Below are 18,301 nucleotides of genomic sequence, written 5' to 3' on the forward strand. Positions count from 1 at the left end.
GAAAAATCAATTACCATCTTTTCTTCTCTCTTCACTCAATCCATTGAAATTCTAGACGAAGAGCCTTTCCTGTCGTCATCCTCTGCCACCGCAGCCAACGAGATAGAGTTTCGGCAGTTGCTAAATGCTTAAATAAGTGTTTGTAAATTAGCAGCACTCTTTTAGGTTATAGCGACACTCTTTAACTGTCACTATATACCTAACGACCCTATATATAGCAACACTTTTTAAAAGTGTCGGTAATTTTAGCTAGCAGCACTTTTTTGACATGTACCTACATTTAAAAGTGTCGCTATAGACCGTTTTTGTTGTAGTGAGAGGTGTGGACAAGACATAAGTGCAATGGAGAAGGAGGAGAGAAAGAAAGTAGGAGAAGAAAAGGAAGAAGGAACGGTGAGAAGGAGAGAGAAAAAGAGGGAATAGAGAAAACGGATAAGAGAGAAAGAAGAAAGAAAGAAAAATAATGATATTTTGATCAGTTTAGTAAAAATTCAGACTTCAACAGCAAAACTCTTGTTTTGCAAAAATGCAAAACCAGTGAAATCTTTTATGCAAATTAGGCTAAATTCTACCGTCATCAAGTTTTTAATATTAAAAAATAATTAATACAGTACATGCATGCGGTTACACAAATGGTCTCAAAAAGGTAACCTATTTACCACAAATAGCTTATCGTACGTAGTTATTATTCTCATCTCAGAATTTTTAGTGCTTTGGCATTTAATTCCAATCAAAAAGTTCACCTACTTGAATTAAATATTAATATATGTAACGTGATAGTGAGGTTAAGTAATTTCTCCTCCATATTTTTAGTCACGTCAACATGACGTAAACCCACCTAAAATCCACTTGTTGATTGATCTCGGTTTGTATATATTTATATATATATAAACTAGCTAGCTAGGACTATTTGTATATAAGCTAGCGCATATATGCACGCACAACAACTTGTGAATGAATGAATGAATGAATGAATGAATTGTTCTCAGGGAATCGGGGGCCGGGGAGGACGCCGGTGGATTGGGGGCTGCGAATGCAGATCGCGGCGGGGGCGGCGCGGGGGCTGGCGCACATCCACCACGCGAGGCGATCGCCGAAGCTGGCGCACGGGAACGTGAAGTCGACGAACGTGCTGCTCGACAAGGCGGGCAACGCGCGGCTCGCCGACTACGGCCTCGCGCTGATGGTGCCCTCGGCGGGCGCCTCCCGCTCCGCGGGGTACCGCCCGCCCGAGGCGCCCCCGGCCGACGGGCGCCGCGCCTGGGCGACGCAGCGGGGCGACGTCTACGCGTTCGGCGTGCTGCTCCTGGAGCTGCTCACGGGGAGGCCTGCAGCTTCGGACAACGCCGGGGGAGGGGCCATGGATTTGCCGACATGGGTGCAGTCGGTGGTCCGCGAGGAGTGGACGGCCGAGGTCTTCGACCTGGAGCTCATGAGGTATCCTATCACTCCGCAAAACAATTTTCAAAATCAATTTTCTATCATCTTCTTCATTATATTTCTTTCATATGTTAAATCTCCATCACATTTCTCATCCACACGTCAATACTGGTCTTAATCTCTATTTTTTTTACTGGTCTTACTATATACTTTTTATTTAATTTGTTATTAGATTGATTCTTTATTTAACATAGATCTGATTTGAAGGTTCTCAGTTTCAGTCTCAATCCAATTGGGCCTCTACCCGCTTCGTTTATATTTTTTAGAAGAAAATAAATTTAACTGAAAATGTGAATCAATTATAATTCGAACTTGAAATCTCGTGTACCAATCATTAAACCTTCTGTCACTTGCGAATCAATTAGAATTCGAGCTTGAAATCTCGTGTATCAATCATTAAATCTTATGTCACTTACGCTGGAGACGGTCGGTGCCCTCTAGTGTTATTAAATCTTCTTTTATTTATTTAAGTTAACATCTTAGATTTAACAAAACTATTTCAAGTCTAGACTAATAAATCACTGTACTTTTATAGTTTAAGTTTTTGAATATAAACTATTATTTTTTACATAGATCATTTTGCATAATTAATTTTCACAAATTTTAAGAAACTTAAACAAATTAATAATGTTATTTTAAATTTGGTAAAATATACGAAATTTATCTGAATTATAGATTATTTTAATTTGACTATTCAATATTTCAAAATTTTAATCTTATAATCTAATCTTTTATTTTTTTTTATTTGAGTCAATTAATAATAATTTGACTATAAAATTAAAACAAATTACTTAATTTAATAAATTTATAATTGTATAAAGGCTTAATTAAACTCTACTATATTGTACTTTTGTGTTATATTTATTTGCTATATTGTACAATTTCTTTTTCAAAAGATGCCCTTGAATTATTGTATTTTATCAATCTTGATAATCTCTATATTGTACTTTAGACTTGGTCTTTATTTTTCTAATTTGTACTATTTCTTCTTTTCATAGATATTGCTTACCTGTTTTTTTCCTCACCAATCTCTATTGTTAACAAATTTATTATTATAATAGGCAAATTATGACAATTTTATTAAGAGACACTAATTAAATAGTAGAAAAAATATAAAATAAGTTTTTGATAGACTCATTAAAAATTTCTGTATAAAAATAATTTTTATTTTTATTTTTTTAAATATATTTTTTATTTTTTATGTCAAAACGAGTTGAATATACGCTCTGTCATCTTTAATCAGTATTTTTTTGATATTTTTTATGTAAAATAATAATTCTATTATTACTGAAAAAAAAAATATNGCGGTAGCACGGAGGCCTCCGTGCTACCAAGTTGTTTTCAATGATGTGGTGTCTAAATCGACGATCGGCTCCGTTAGACTTGATCTATACTATTAAAAGTATTTGAAAACTAAATTTCATAACTTTTCGACATCATTTGGCTAGTGATCAAAAGATCTCAAAATTGACAATTCTAATGGTAGATCTGATGCATTTGTGAATTTAACGGTGTAAAACAATTCAAATCTGATGAAATTTTTATAAAAAATTCTTTTCACTATTTAGAGTAAGATCAGTATCTCTGATCTTAAATTTAAGTCTTTTATCATCATTTTTTATAAGATTTTTATTTTCAGCCATTCATTTTTAGACTACTCGTTTGATAGATAAATGATACCGAAAAATTATAAAATTTAGTTTCCAAATGCTTTTTATAATGTAGATCAAGTCTAAAGGAGCCGATCGTCGATTTGGAAGCCGCATAATTGAAAACAACTTGGTAGCACGGAGGCCTCCGTGCTACCGATAGTATACCAAACTAGCTATATATATATATATAACCAAGTGGGGACCACTCAACCCTAGGGGGACCACTCAACTCTAATTGACTATTATCATCCTAACCTTACAATTTTTCATCCAAAGGTTAAAAACTTGATAGTAAAAAAAACGTTTTACTATTAATAGTATTCTGGCCTAATTCTATATAGTTGGACTGGGCTACTATTAGTAGCAAAATCTCATTATTGCTACCAGTTTTTTAGCCTTTGGATCAACTTTTTTTATTATTTCTAACCATTGGATTAAATACTATAAACCAGTGGGGACCACTCAACCCTACGGGGACCACTCAACTCTAACTGACTATTATCATCCTAACCCTATAATTTTTCATCCAAGGATTAAAAACTTGATAGTAAAAAAAACGTTTTACTATTAATAGTATTCTAGNCTTAAAAAAAGTTTTATTTTAATATATAATAATATACATTATTTGAGATTAAATTATTGTTTATATTAAGTGCCTCTGTACGACATTTTAATATATATATATATATATATATATATATATATATATTATTACATATTTCAATCCTACGTCTACCACCTATTACGTTATAATTTGTCTCTATATAAAAATTAAATCTGTAAACTAAAATTATACGAGATAAATGAAGAAATGTTACATTTATAATGTAAGAATAAACATATAATCTAAGCAGGAGCAGCTATTTTTAACCTAAAACAAGAACTAAAACATAATACTAATAATTATAAAACCTTGTTAGAGCTCAAAAATCAAAAGTAATTCATTAACAAATAAAATGAAAGCAACTCAAAGCTCAGGGACGAATAGTGCAATTTACCTGTCTATCAAAAGAGTAGTACAAGAATCCACACATTCTATGTATCTCATCATATTAGACACATAAACCCAAAGTAAAACAGGATCCAATGATATGATGCAAGCTTAGATTATTAGTTGAAATGTCCTTTTCAAACACTGCGAATTTCACCACTTGTGTCCTTTGAAATCTTAGTCAAATTTTATACTGTTTCTCGGACTATAATTTTAAAATTTAAGTTCTCAAATTTTAAATTATTAGTCGTATTTTCGAGAAGAATTTTTTTAGTCGCCAAATTTATATATATGTCAACACACCGTAAAATCATCAGCTTAATTTTTATTCATCACACAATTTTAATCAATTGGTTTAAATTTCAAATATAGAAAATCTATAACTTCATGGACAGTAGAATTTGAATACGAGATAAAAGATTAATAATTAATAGAACATACATTAGTTTATGAATATAGAGGTATACCACATGTGGCAGTATTTTTTCGCTCTGAGTAAAGAGAATTGAGACTAAAATAAAATAAATTTTAAAGTTTAGGGTCTGAAACGTCGAAGCTAAGCTACGTACATTTCAAACACCTGAGCTAATACGCACATCTTGTTAATCAGGAGTCTTACATGCATGTATATATATTTACATCTATCACTTGATGTTGATGACAGACATATGACTAAGTGAAGTGCATGTCTCAAAGATATCAACATTTTGCTACATATAAAACAATATTATACTAATATATTATATTATATTCTCGTTTCGACCGACACGGAACTCAAAGCACGGCACAATGACAAGTGGGTCTCGACTTTGTGGAAATTAATACGATCATCATATATCATATATATATATATATATATATATATATATATATATATATATATATATATATATATATGTGATATGATATGCTCATTCATGGAGAGAAGAAAGAGAGGAGAGAGACTGAGAGTGTTTGGTTGGCGGATTATAAGCCACGTCTAAGTGATTATTTAAGCGATACGAATCTTAGATATGTATCCATCACTAGCTACATTACTTACACTTGTTGACTCCTATCCTAGTTAGTGGATTAACTAATTAATATATGGACTAGCCATATATAGCTCTCTATATTGTATTCTTCTTTAAAGCCCTCCATATATATATATATATATATATATATAATATATATATATATTGATGAGAAGTGAGACGAGAGAGAGAGAGAGGAGAGAGAGGAGAGAGAGTTGTGTATAATATATATTATATATATATCACCTCTCTCTCTCTCTCTCTATATATATATATAGAAGAGAGAGAGAGAGAGAGAGGGAGAGAGCTCAGTAAGTGGCGGTAGCACGGAGGCCTCGTGGCTACCAAGTGTTTTCAATGATGTGGGTGTCTAAATCGACGATCGGCTCCGTTAGGGCATTGATCTATACTATTAAAAGTATTTGAAAAACTAAATTTCATAACTTTTTCGACATCATTTGGCGTAGTGATCACAAAGATCTCAAATTGACAATTTCTAATGGTAGCATCTGATGCATTTGTGAATTTAACGGTGTAAAACAATTCAAATCGTGATGAAATTTTTATAAAATTCTTTTCACTATTTTGAGTAAATCAGTATCTCTGATCTTAAATTTAAGTCTTTTATCATCATTTTTTTATAAGATTTTTATTTTCAGCCTTCATTTTTTAGACTAACTCGTTTGATAGATAAATGATACCGAAAAATTATAAAATTTAGTTTCCAAATGCTTTTTATATGTAGATCAAGTTCTAAAGGAGCCGATCGTCGATTTGGAAGCCCGCATAATTGAAAACAACTTGGTAGCACGGACGGGCCTCCGTGCTACCGATAGTATACCAAACTAGCTATATATTATATATAACAAAGTGGGGACCACTCAACCCTAGGGGGACCACTCAACTTAATTGACTATTATCATCCTAACCTTACAATTTTTCATCCAAAGGTTAAAACTTGATAGTAAAAAAAACGTTTTACTATTAATAAGTATTCTGGGCCTAATTACTATATAGTTGGACTGGGCTACTATTAGTAGCAAAATCTCATTATTGTACCAGTTTTTTAGCCTTTGGATTAACTTTTTATTATTTCTAACCATTGGAATTAAATACATATAAACCAGTGGGACCACTCAACCCTACGGGGACCATCAACTCTAACTGACTATTATCATCCTAACCCTATAATTTTTCGATCCAAGGATTAAAACTTGATAGTAAAAAAACGTTTTACTATTAATAGTATTCAGCTAATTCTATTATATATATATATATATATATATATATATATATATATATATATATATATATTAAAATCGAAACGACGAAAAATAGATCCAGAAAAAATACTTATGACTTAATGCAGGAAAAGAAAACGATAAGAAAATAGCACATTAACATTTACGTGGTTCAACCAACGGCCTACGTCTTTGGACGAAAACGAAGCAAATAATTTATTAATGTCGAAATGCGGAGTACAAGAAAATCTCTCAAAGACCAAAACTTAATTGGATCATAAATGCCGAAATCTGTATCCATACGAGTGACTCCAAATAAGCGGCTCGGCTCCTCTCACCCGTACGGACCAGTCTTACTTGATGTTCACTTAATTAATTAGCATGACTCTTAATTTGGTCGCAGCGGCTTCATTAACATGGTCGGCATATATATAGGATGTGGATTCAAATTAGACTAATTGGAACTATAATCTAATTGGATTTCTAAACATAAGTCTAATCTAATTCAATTTGAATTAGATTCCGATTCATAATCCATATATGCCAAATTAAATCTAAATTACATCTAATCCCAATTAGATTAGGATTTAACTTCAATTTAGATAATGACAAATCTAAACCAAATTTAACAATATATAAAGGATTTTTTTTCCTGTTATAATACGAACATAAACCTAACTAGGCTGGAATACTATCAATAGCACCAAGCTATTGTTGGTGCTATTGATGTTATTAGATTCTCGCCCTTGGATGAAAAAATATACGGTTAGAATGATATGGACCTCTAGGGTTGAGTAAGTTATTGGTTTAAGAGCACATGAGTATTTGTGATTGTAATTTTTTAGCCGTCAGATCGTCCTAAGATCCGTAAAGTAGTAGTAAAAAAGATTTAACGAGACATTTCGTTAATTAAACTGTACGAATCTCGATACGATCTGACAGCTAAAAAAAAATCAAAAACATAAGTGCTCCTGTACTTTTAAAAGCTCAAAAACTCAACTATATATATATATATATATATATATATATATATATATATATATATATATATCGAGAGAGAGAGAGAGAGAGAGAGAGTAGGACTACTATACTCTTATGAGTATTGGACCCTTCGTACTCATAAGTTATTTTCGATGATGGAGCTTCCAAATCGACAATCCACTCCATTAAATATGATCTAAAGTATTTGAAACTTATAGAAAATAAATTTTGTAATTTTTCGAAATCATAATAAAATCCATCAAGCGGGCATAAAAAGAATGGTCAAAATCGAATGACGTCCTAAAAATGGATGATCGGATCCTTCAATTTAAAATCGGAGTTATTGATCTTTATCTTGGTAGTGAATAGAATTTTCTATCAAAAATTCAACCTATTCCGATTCTTTTGCACGGTTAAACTAGCAAGTATTCCATACCGGCCGTTAAAAATTGTCAATTTTGTGACCTTTTGATCGTAAGGTAAATGATATCGAAAAATTATGAAATTTGATTTCTAGAAGTTTTAAATGCTCTAGAAGAAGTTTAACAATATAGATCGTCGAATTGGAAGCTCTATCATTAAAAACGACTTATAAGTACGAGGGCGATCGTACTCATAAGAGTATAATAGCCGGACTCTATATATATATATATATATATATATATAGAGTCCGGCTACTATACTATATATATATAGAGTCCGGCTACTATACTCTTATGAGTACGATCGCCCTCGTACTCATAAGTCGTTTTTGATGATAGAGCTTCCGATTCGACAATCCTTACCGTTAAACATTATGTAAAGTATTTAAAACTTCTAGAAATCAAATTTTATAATTTTTCGATATCATTTACCTTATGATCAAAAGCTTACAAAATTGATAATTTTTTACGGTCGATATGAGATATTTGCTAGTTTAACGGTAAAAAAGAATCGGAATAGGTTGAATTTTTGATAAAAAATTCTATTCACTATCTAAATAAAGATCAATAACTCTGATCTTAAATTGAAGGATCCGATCATTCATTTTTAAGATTTCATTCGATTTTAATCTTTCATTTTATACCTGCTTGATGGACTTTATAATGATTTTGAAAAATTACGAAATTTATTTTCTAGAAGTTTCAAATACTCTAGATCATTTTTAACGGTGTGGATTGTCGATTCAAAAGGCCCAACATCGAAAATAACTTATGAGTACGAAGGGCTCTATACTCATAAGATTATAGTAGCCCTACTATATATATATATATATATATATATATATATNTTAGTTTTAACTTTGTCACTGATTTAATAAAAAAATTAGTTAAGGGGATAATAAAAAGAAAAAAAAAATCACAGAGTAGAAAAGCGATACATTTTAAACTACAGGATACTAAAGTATATGTGCAAAACTAAAGAATTTGTATTTGGAGTTTTTTCTATTTTAATTTTACTTCTAATTTTTAGTTCAAAGAAAAAGTTTATTGTATATTTATCTTGCATTTGTACGATCATAGTGGTGAATTTTTGGATAAAAAATTAGATAATTGGTATTCAATATCTCGAAGTTTGAGCCTAATTATTTTTTTTATTTCAAGCTAAGTTTATTTCTTTAAAATATTAACGAAGTGAATAGTATGCTTCATTTCTCTCTCTCTCCAAAATAAAATAAAACTGAATAGATCAAAATCCATTTGAAAAAAATAATTTAAAACCAAAATCAAACCAATAGCATGGAAAAACTAAACTTATAATCCAACGAAATATTTTGGTTTGTTTCAATTTGATTTGACGACTGAAGATTTGAATTCTTTGCCGACGAAATAAAAATATTGCATATTTAATCCTCTTAACTTTTTTTTTTTTTTGAGAAATAGGTAGCACGCTACCCACTCCGTTTATTTCATTTAGAAATAAACTTGGCTGAAAATAAAAATTAACTAGAATTCGAACTTGGGTCTCAAATACCAACTATCAAGCTCTTTGCCATTTACTCTAGGAACGATCAGTTATCCTAGTTGATTCTCTTAACTTAAACTATTTTATTTTTATTTTTTGTATACTTTCAGAAGCTTGCATTATATCTTGGAACTATTTAAAATATACCATGTCTTAACATACCCATATCATGATCAGCAGTGATGTCTTTAAATATTATTGTTTTTTATTAGTACATTAGAATTATTTCATCTGTTTTGGATCTTTCTATAATATTTTTAATTTTTAAATTAACGAAAATGATGAAGTAGAAGGATAAAACATTCTTTTAACCAAAATTTGGTGTCTTTTAACTAGTCAAGTGATATATTTAAAAATGGCTAAATTACAGAAATTTTTCCCATCGATATCAGTTTTTTCACTTTTTCATATTATTTAACAACCTACAATTTGTTCCATTGTAAAAAATGTTCACGCTTCATCCCCTGTCGTTAGTGCTGTGTTAGGATTTCGTTTATAAAATGTTATTATATATTTTTTATACCAAAAATAACCTCATTCTCCTTTCCTCGCCGCCATGCCCTCTGCTGCCTCGTCATTTCCCACATCTCCGTCTATGCCGACAAACACCCCCTAGTCCTCCTCCGCCGCCTCGCGTTCGCTCCCGTTGCCCTTGCTCACCTCTCTATCTATGCCCACCTCGATTTCTTCCCTATTATCGCCGAAATGGAGGGGCGACGAGAGTGCAGGAGGAGAAAGAGAGTAGGTAAAGAAGAACTGCGACCGATCGAGGCGCGAGAAATGGAAGAGAAGAGGCGCCGGATGAGCCAGATGAGGGAGGAGACAAAAATGATGAGAGGCAAATTGATCATTTCGTCATCACAGTTCACACCGTTTCCCCTGTAAATATTTTTCATTTTATAAGAGGGCAAAGTGTAGATTTTAAATGACATGAGGAAAAAGTGAAAAAGAGGATATTGACGAGAGTTTTATGTAGTTTAGTCTTTAAAAAATTTTCAATTTGTACAAATATACGCCGTAGTTTGAAGTTTGGAGGAATAAATGTGAAATATGCTAATTTTGTAGGGATACATCTTCAATTGTTCCATATATATATATATAGTGGAGTTGAGCTAGAATACTCTCAAAAGCACCATGGGTTGGTGCTTTTGAGTTTTTAGCCCTTAGATGGAAAGATGTAGGATTGAGATGATGGTGGTAGATGGTGATAGGTGGAATAGTGTTTGATCCAAAAGCTATTAGTAATTAAGAAGTAAATCCAATGGCTAGAAATATAGAAACACCAAAGGATTGGTGCTTCTAAAAATATTCTAGCTCAATTCTATAGAGTGGATTTTAATTTGAGTCATATGTTATATATCACCCTTTCATTTTCAAAATGTGCAAAAAAACTCCTTTTTTTATTTTTTTTTTATCACAACTCCTGCTGCCGTTCTTTTTACTATTTGTCAGGTGGTTGAAAATTCTATATTTTGTTTGGAGGCAATTTTCTTGGAAATTACTTTTTTATTTTCTAATTTCTAGTTATTTTGTGACAAATAGAAATAAGTGTAAAATTGTGTTTGATCTAAGATTTTTTTGTTTATGAGAATAATTACAAAGTTGTACTTTTTTTACCCATTGATATAAACTCAATAATAATTTTAAGGCTAAATTACAGAAAGTTTCTTGTCAATACTCGCTTTTTACTTTCCCCCCTATCATTCAAAAACTTACATTTTGTCCCGTTAAAAAATAAAAAATGTTCACTTTGATCCCGCCGTCAGTGTTTCGTTATAGTTCCGTTTATATTCTATTTTTTATACCCAAAATATTCCTGAAACTCTTTTTCTTCCTCATCCTCGGCCGCACCGCCTCGCCCTCCGCCGCCGCACCCTCGCCCACCTCTCTGTCCATGCCCACACACATACTCTCACCCGCCTCCGCCGTCTCACCCTCGCCCTCGCCCACGTTTCAATCCATGCCCACCCCCAAAAAAATGAGGGGTAATTTGGTCATTTTATTACAGCGTACCTTCCTGTGAATATTTTTTTATTTTTTAAGACGGTAAAACGTAGGTTTTTGAATGACAGAAAGAAAAGTGAAAAACCGGATATGACGGGGGTTTCTGTAATTTAGCTTAATTCTAATCCACATGGAATTTTTTTTTTTCTAGATATTATATTTTATATTTATTCCTTGGATAGAGAGAAATAATCAAAAAAATTTATATGTAGTTAATAAAGAACTAAAGACAATAAATGATAGCGAATTATGTATTTAACATATTTATTACTTATATAATAATTCATATTATATTACATAGTATCTTGCAGAATAACATATATACAATATAAAGGTTATAACAAATATAATATAAAGTTAAATTCAAACATATCCCTGCAAACATAGTGAGTGAAAAATATATTCCTACAAAGTTTAACTTTCATACATTAATTGTCCCTATAAAAATTCTAATATTTTCAAATATGTCCTCTCGTTTGTTACTGTTAGAGAATTATTTATATTTTTAATTTTGTCATCATATATCCCTCCAAAAACCATAACAGTATAATGTAAGAGGGGTAAAAATGTCAAAAATTAATCATGGTTACCTCTCGTTTGTTACTGTTAGAAAACCGTTAGAAAACCGTTAGAGAACTGTTTATATTTTTAATTTTGCCATCATAAATATATCCCTCCAAAAATCATAACAGTATAATATAAGAAGAGTAAAAATGTTAAAAATTAATCAGGATTAAGTATTTAACCTATGGTTAACTAAATTTTTCTAACAGATTATAACGGCAGGAGCATATTTGAAAACATCAAGACTTTCGCAATGACAATATATGAAAGTTAAACTTTGTGGGAATATATACATATTTGTCATTCACTATATTTGAAGAGATTTGTATGAAATTAACCCTCTAATATAATATAACTGCGCTAAAATACTTCTAAAATTATCAATATTTTGATATTTTCACATCGTGTTTTGGTATTCCGAATCGACGTTCAATATCATTAAATTTCATTTGTATCTCGTAAACTTTTATAAATCGAATTTCATAATTTTTTTATATTCATTATTTACTTAGTAATTAAGTTGTCTCAAATACACGTGATATACACGGTTAAATTTAAATTCATAAACATCTTAAACAATATATAAATAATGTTGAAAATTCATGAAATTTAGTTTTCAGAGAGTTCATGCGACATAAATCGATCATCAGTTTTGATGCCACGTCATTAAATACAATGTGAGAGTACCAAGAGGTTGGTACTGCTGAAAATATTTCAGCTCAACTAAATATAATTATAATAAAAGTAGCAATAGTAGTTGCTGTAGTTGTTTTGTTATTATCATCATCAAAATTAATAATAATAGTAATAATAATAATAATAATAATATTATTATTATTATTATTATTATTATTATTATTATTGTTTTTCTTATAAATTATGACTATTATATAACATTGCATGATGTTTTAATATATCTAAATATGTAATATGACCTTTAGATGAATATTATTATTCTAGGGAGACCACTCAATCCTAAGGGGGACCACTATAATCCCAACCCTATAATACTTAATCCAATGGCCAAAGGTCGGAAGCGTACTCTCTTATACTTTCGATAGCATAGTCGCTCTACAATGGCCAATGGCCAAAAGTCGGAATCATCAACTCTCTTATACTTTTGATAGCATAGTAAATAGCTCACACTATTTTCGATAGCATAGTAGCTCTACAATGGCCAATGGCCAAAAGTCGAAAGCATCAACTCCCATATACTTTCGATAGCATAGTAGCATACACACACACATGCACACGCACAAGCAGGTGCGCATGCACACACGCACGCACTCCCCCTTATGCTTTCGATAGCATATAGCATAGTACCTCACACACACACGCGCGTGCACACACACACGCCCGCGGACACCCACCCTTATACTTTCGATAGCACGCGTACGCGCGCCCGCGCACACCCACCCTTATACTTTCAATAGCATAGTAGTACACACACACACCCCCCCTTATACTTTTGATAGTATAGTAGCTCACATACGGGCGCGTGCGCACGCGCGCGCCCGCGCGCACACACACACACACACACACACACACACATATATATATATATATATATATATATATATATATATATATATATATATATATATATATATATATATATATATATATATGAGAGAGAGAGANATGAGAGAGAGAGAGAGAGAGAGAGAGAGAGAGAGAGCTAGGCTGGTATACTATCGGTAGCACAGAGGCCTCCGTCCTACCAAGTTGTTTTTAATGATACCGCTTCCGAATCGACGGTCGACTCCGTTAGACTTAATCTACACTATTAAAAATATTTGGAAACTAAATTTTATAATTTTTCGGCATTATTTAGCTAGCGATCAAAAGATCTCAAAATTGACAATTTTAATGGTAGATGTGATGCATTTGTGAATTTAAGGGTGTAAAATACTCCAAATCTTATGAAAGTTTTATAAAAAAAAAATTTTACTATTTAGAGTAAGGTCAGTACCTCTGATCTTAAATTCAAGTCTTTTATCGTAATTTTTTATGAAATTTTTATTTTCAGCCGTCCATTTTTAGACTGCTCGTTTGATAGGTAAATGATGCCAAAAAATTATAAAATTTAATTTTCAAATACTTTCAATAATATATATCATATCTAAGGGAGCCGATTGTCGATTTAAAAGCTGCAATATTGGAAACAACTTGGTAGCACAGAAGCCTCCGTGCTACCGATAGTATACAGCCTAACTCTCTCTCTCTCTCTCTCTCTCTCTCTCTCTCTATATATATATATATATATATATATATATAATCACACTTTTCTATTAATTATTTTAATTATATTTAATAAGCTGAGCATAAATATGAAAATAGCTCAATTCCTCAAAAGAGGTGGAACCATAGCGCTTTATTCTGGGTAAGATTTGACCGGAATAGTTTTTCTGGACATACAAATACTTGATTTTTCAAATAATATATTAGGGTTTTTTTTTCACTGATGATAAATTTACAGAATATGGTTCTTATGATAGCAAAAATCAAAATTGAGGATTTTGTACATGTTTGAAAATCTAGGATGGTAAAATACAGAGCATAATCAGATATGCGAAGTGATTTTCTGTAATTTACCCTTCATTTCATTTGCCAATAAACACTCTTCGGGAGTTCCTTTTATGCTAATGCATGTGAGCTTATGTCTAGCTAACTCTCAAAATACGCAGTTACAATATGCTAATTAATTTGTTTGCTTCAGTTTACTTAAATATATCTAAGTAAGTTTATGATTCAATCTTTCTTTATTAGATTATTTCAATCATTATTTATTAGCTGGATATTAACTATGAGAAACTAAAAAAACAACGTCATTACGAAACTATCTACCACAATGTTCAAATCCAATTCATCTTGCATTTAAAAATAGATTCCAATTCTACATTATCTCATACATCAATTTTCAATACCTGTAAGTTTCGTTTGGCTCATAGTTTGTAATATTCTAGCTAGTAATCCAATATACTTGCTATTAAAATATTCAAATCTTGCCATTCAACTAAAATTAAGCAGTTGCAAAAGATGTTAGTGACGTAGTTCAATTATTATACATTAATCCTAGCTTAAGGGAACAGTGCTAGCTAGATTAATATGGATTAGTAAATATTCTTATTTTCATACTTGATGGGGATTGTTAATAGTCTATTAAGAAGTATATACTAGCTCTTAATAACCTCCCAACTCAACAAGAAGCTTGATGATTAAGTTAGTAATAAACTTTCATTACAAATTAATATAAAATATATAATATTCCAAAAATATTACAAATCTTAAACTTCAAGAACTTAAAATAATTTAAGAATGATGTTCGGATAGTGAAGATTAAATTATAGTTAAACGTGAACAATCATTTACACGTACTTGTAGCATTGTAACATATACGTACGTACACACCATGCACGTATAGGAAAACCACTTTTTCCTTGAAAGTAGGAAAAATACTTTGAATCTTCTTTTTAGAATATTGCTCTTACAAAAATTTAATATATTAGCAATTTTTTATAATATTTTAAGCTGCAGATATGTAAATTAATTAAAAATCTGCACCTTATTATTATTAATATATTAACAATTTAATATATTAACATCTTATAATAATATATTAAAAATTTGTACATTCTTGCAGCTTTATAGCGAATTATATTAACTTATTTTAGAATCCAAAAATTACTATTTTCGAATATTAAATACAGTATTTGAAAATAAAAGGGAGACTAAAGACTTATTTCTTCTCTTGTTTCTGAACGAGAGAGAGAGAGAGAATCAGTCACTCTCTACGTATGGACCCCAGAGTCGGTATATAGTATATATACATCGTATTCTACCAAAAGGGCAAAGAAAAGAAAATGAAATAAAAGAATGCTTTTTTTTTGTCAAAAAAACATAAATTATATTTAATGATGTCATGATTTCGTGGGAGCATGCGAGAGCCAGAAACATCATTCAAAACGCAAAGTATTACAAAAATTAATAGAAAACTAACTAAAATACCTTACACGGGTTATCTGAAGTTCTTAACTCCCTCTCGGTCGGAGTCAACAATTAACAAGTTATATATCACGAAGATTAATTAATTAATTAATTAATTAATTATAATAATAGAAATTAATTAATTATCGACGTACGCTACGACCTCCGAGCTAGCGGTGCTAGTTGGATACCGGCCGGTTCGGTCAAGACCCGGCCGGCGCGAGGCTGAGCTGCAGGTCCAATCCGCCGTCCGCCGCGGCGCTGGTCGGCCCCACCGGGCTCCCGGAGGTCCCCGCGCCGACTCGGTTGTAGGCGAACACCGCGGCGGAATTTGACGGCGGCAGCGGTGCTGGGGAATTCGGAAACACGCAGCCGTGCGACACGTGGAACGGCGCAGCGGCGGCGGTGCCGCGGGAGAAGTAGACCCAGGAGGCGGCGGAGACGGAGGCGGAGGAGTCGGCGGGGAGGAGGTGCGGCGGGGGGGCGAAGGCGGAGGCCATCGGGTTGGAGCGGGGGAAGAGCTCCCCGGCGGCGCCGCCCGGCCGGTATGCGGAGGAGGCGGCGGCGGCGGCGGCGGCAGCGGCATGCATCTGGGCGCGCTTCAGCTGCTGACGCTCCTTCTTGTGGGCGTTCTGGTGCCCGCCCAGCGCCTGCGAGTTCGCAAACTCCCGGCAGCAGTACTGGCACTCGTACTTTCGCCCGTCCCCCGCCGTCGCCGTGGTGATCGACGACGACGACGACGGCGACTCCGAATTCCCGATCCCCGCCGCCGCCGCCTCGTCGTAGTCCTCCGCGGGCACCTGAAACCCGAACAGCTTCACCCTGGAACTGCTCATCGTGGATATATTAATAAGGCCTCGAGCTCGAGCAACGACACTTGGGAAAGAATTAAAGATAGAAGAGGAAATATGGAAGAGGGAGAGGTGCACAACTGGATACCGAGGTGAATGATTTGAGTAGTATATATATAATATGAATAATATGTATGGCGATCGAAGGAAGTAAAAAAAAAAAAAAAGAAAAGAAAAAGAAAAATAAAAAGAAATAGGGAGATAGGGGATGAGAACACAGAAATAATGTATTTGTGGGGGAACAGAATCCACTGAGAATGAGGGGAGAGGGGGGGTTAGATTGCGCCTATAATGTTGGTCTCTGCAGCTAAAGTCGTTTTATATTCGTGGAGTGTGGCTTATTTAATAAGCTAATATGTAACTACACATATATATAGCTCTAGTCTCTAGTAGAGACAACGTAATGTATGTATATGATAATGGTGTGATGTAAATTTGCGGATAAGTATAAACATGCACTAAACTGCACCATTAGCCACTGGATAGATAACCAAAAGTTTACTTACTTTGACCACCACTGCCCAGAACAATAATTTATACTCTTTACACAGAGACGAGAGCCCACCAACTTGGGTTGGATCTCACTTCATGTTCATGTTGGAACTAGCTAATGTCCCGCACGATACAGCGAAAAAATAATATTTTAATTATTTTTCATAATATTTATTTTTTTATGTTCTGGTAATTCAAAATATAATTGTTCTATATCACGACCATCATTTCTTTGTCTCTGGAATAAATCTTTTGCTGTACTACAATGTAATGTACGGAATTTTCTAAAAACTAATTATTTTATTAATATTTTTTAACTTTTAATATTTATATAGTGAAGGTATTCTAATAATTTTATTTAAAAAATTAATTAAATTTAATAGTTTTGATATCTATTTTATAAATAAATTTTTTTAACTAAAACGCTATAGTTTTAACTTGTTAAAACTAAACTTTATTTATATTAAAGTTAAAATCAAATTAAAGAATATATATAAGAATATCTTATACACCGGGTGCATAATTTTGTAAGCACTCAAGTGCAGCAATATTAATTTCTGTCTACCAGCTACCACCGATAAAACAATTAGAGCCAAACAAATATATATTGCAAAACAGATCTAAAAAATAAATTAAATAATAATTTGTATCTAGACTGTAGCAATAATTTCGAAAGTGTACCTATTTTATAAGACCCAAACAAATGTCAAATCAAGGATCTAGAATAACGGTAAAAATCTATTAATTTTTGTGTATAAATTTCTTATTAGAAAAAATTTCAAATACCATCCATATGATTTCGCACTTTCTCACTTTAGTACCATGTGGTTTAAAGTGTATCAATTTAGTACCATGTGTAGGGATGCAAACGGGGCGGATCCGGGGGGGGGGAGAGTTCCCCCACCTCCCGCTCCATTTTTTATCGGGGCGGGGCAGATTCGGGGCGGGTTACTTTTCATTTTATTTTTGGCTCCCACTTACCGCTCCATTCGAGGCGGATCGGGGCGGGAGCCGGATTTTTGACAGATCGGGGCGGATTGAAGGAAGAAAAGAGTCTCCCACCTCCCGCTCCATTTACTTGGCGGATCGGGGCGGATTCGGGGCGGGTTATATTTTTTTATATTTTTTGTTCCCACTTACC

General features: G+C 32.9%; 2 protein-coding genes across 2 annotated transcripts; one reads left to right on the forward strand and one right to left on the reverse strand.

Annotated features, from left to right (window-relative positions):
* On the forward strand, nt 929–1,558 carry LOC109710701 (probable leucine-rich repeat receptor-like protein kinase At1g68400). Its single transcript, XM_020233437.1, has one exon. It carries the CDS (start codon nt 971–973, stop codon nt 1,556–1,558), a length of 588 nt encoding a protein of 195 aa, XP_020089026.1. The 5' UTR covers nt 929–970.
* LOC109710795 (zinc finger protein 6-like) lies at nt 15,806–16,991 on the reverse strand. The gene has a single exon (XM_020233554.1). The coding sequence runs from the start codon at nt 16,651–16,653 to the stop codon at nt 16,021–16,023; it is 633 nt and encodes a 210-aa protein (XP_020089143.1). The 5' UTR covers nt 16,654–16,991; the 3' UTR covers nt 15,806–16,020.

This window comes from Ananas comosus, linkage group 5, assembly GCF_001540865.1.
Source record: "Ananas comosus cultivar F153 linkage group 5, ASM154086v1, whole genome shotgun sequence".
In the NCBI taxonomy this organism is placed as follows: Eukaryota; Viridiplantae; Streptophyta; class Magnoliopsida; order Poales; family Bromeliaceae; genus Ananas; species Ananas comosus.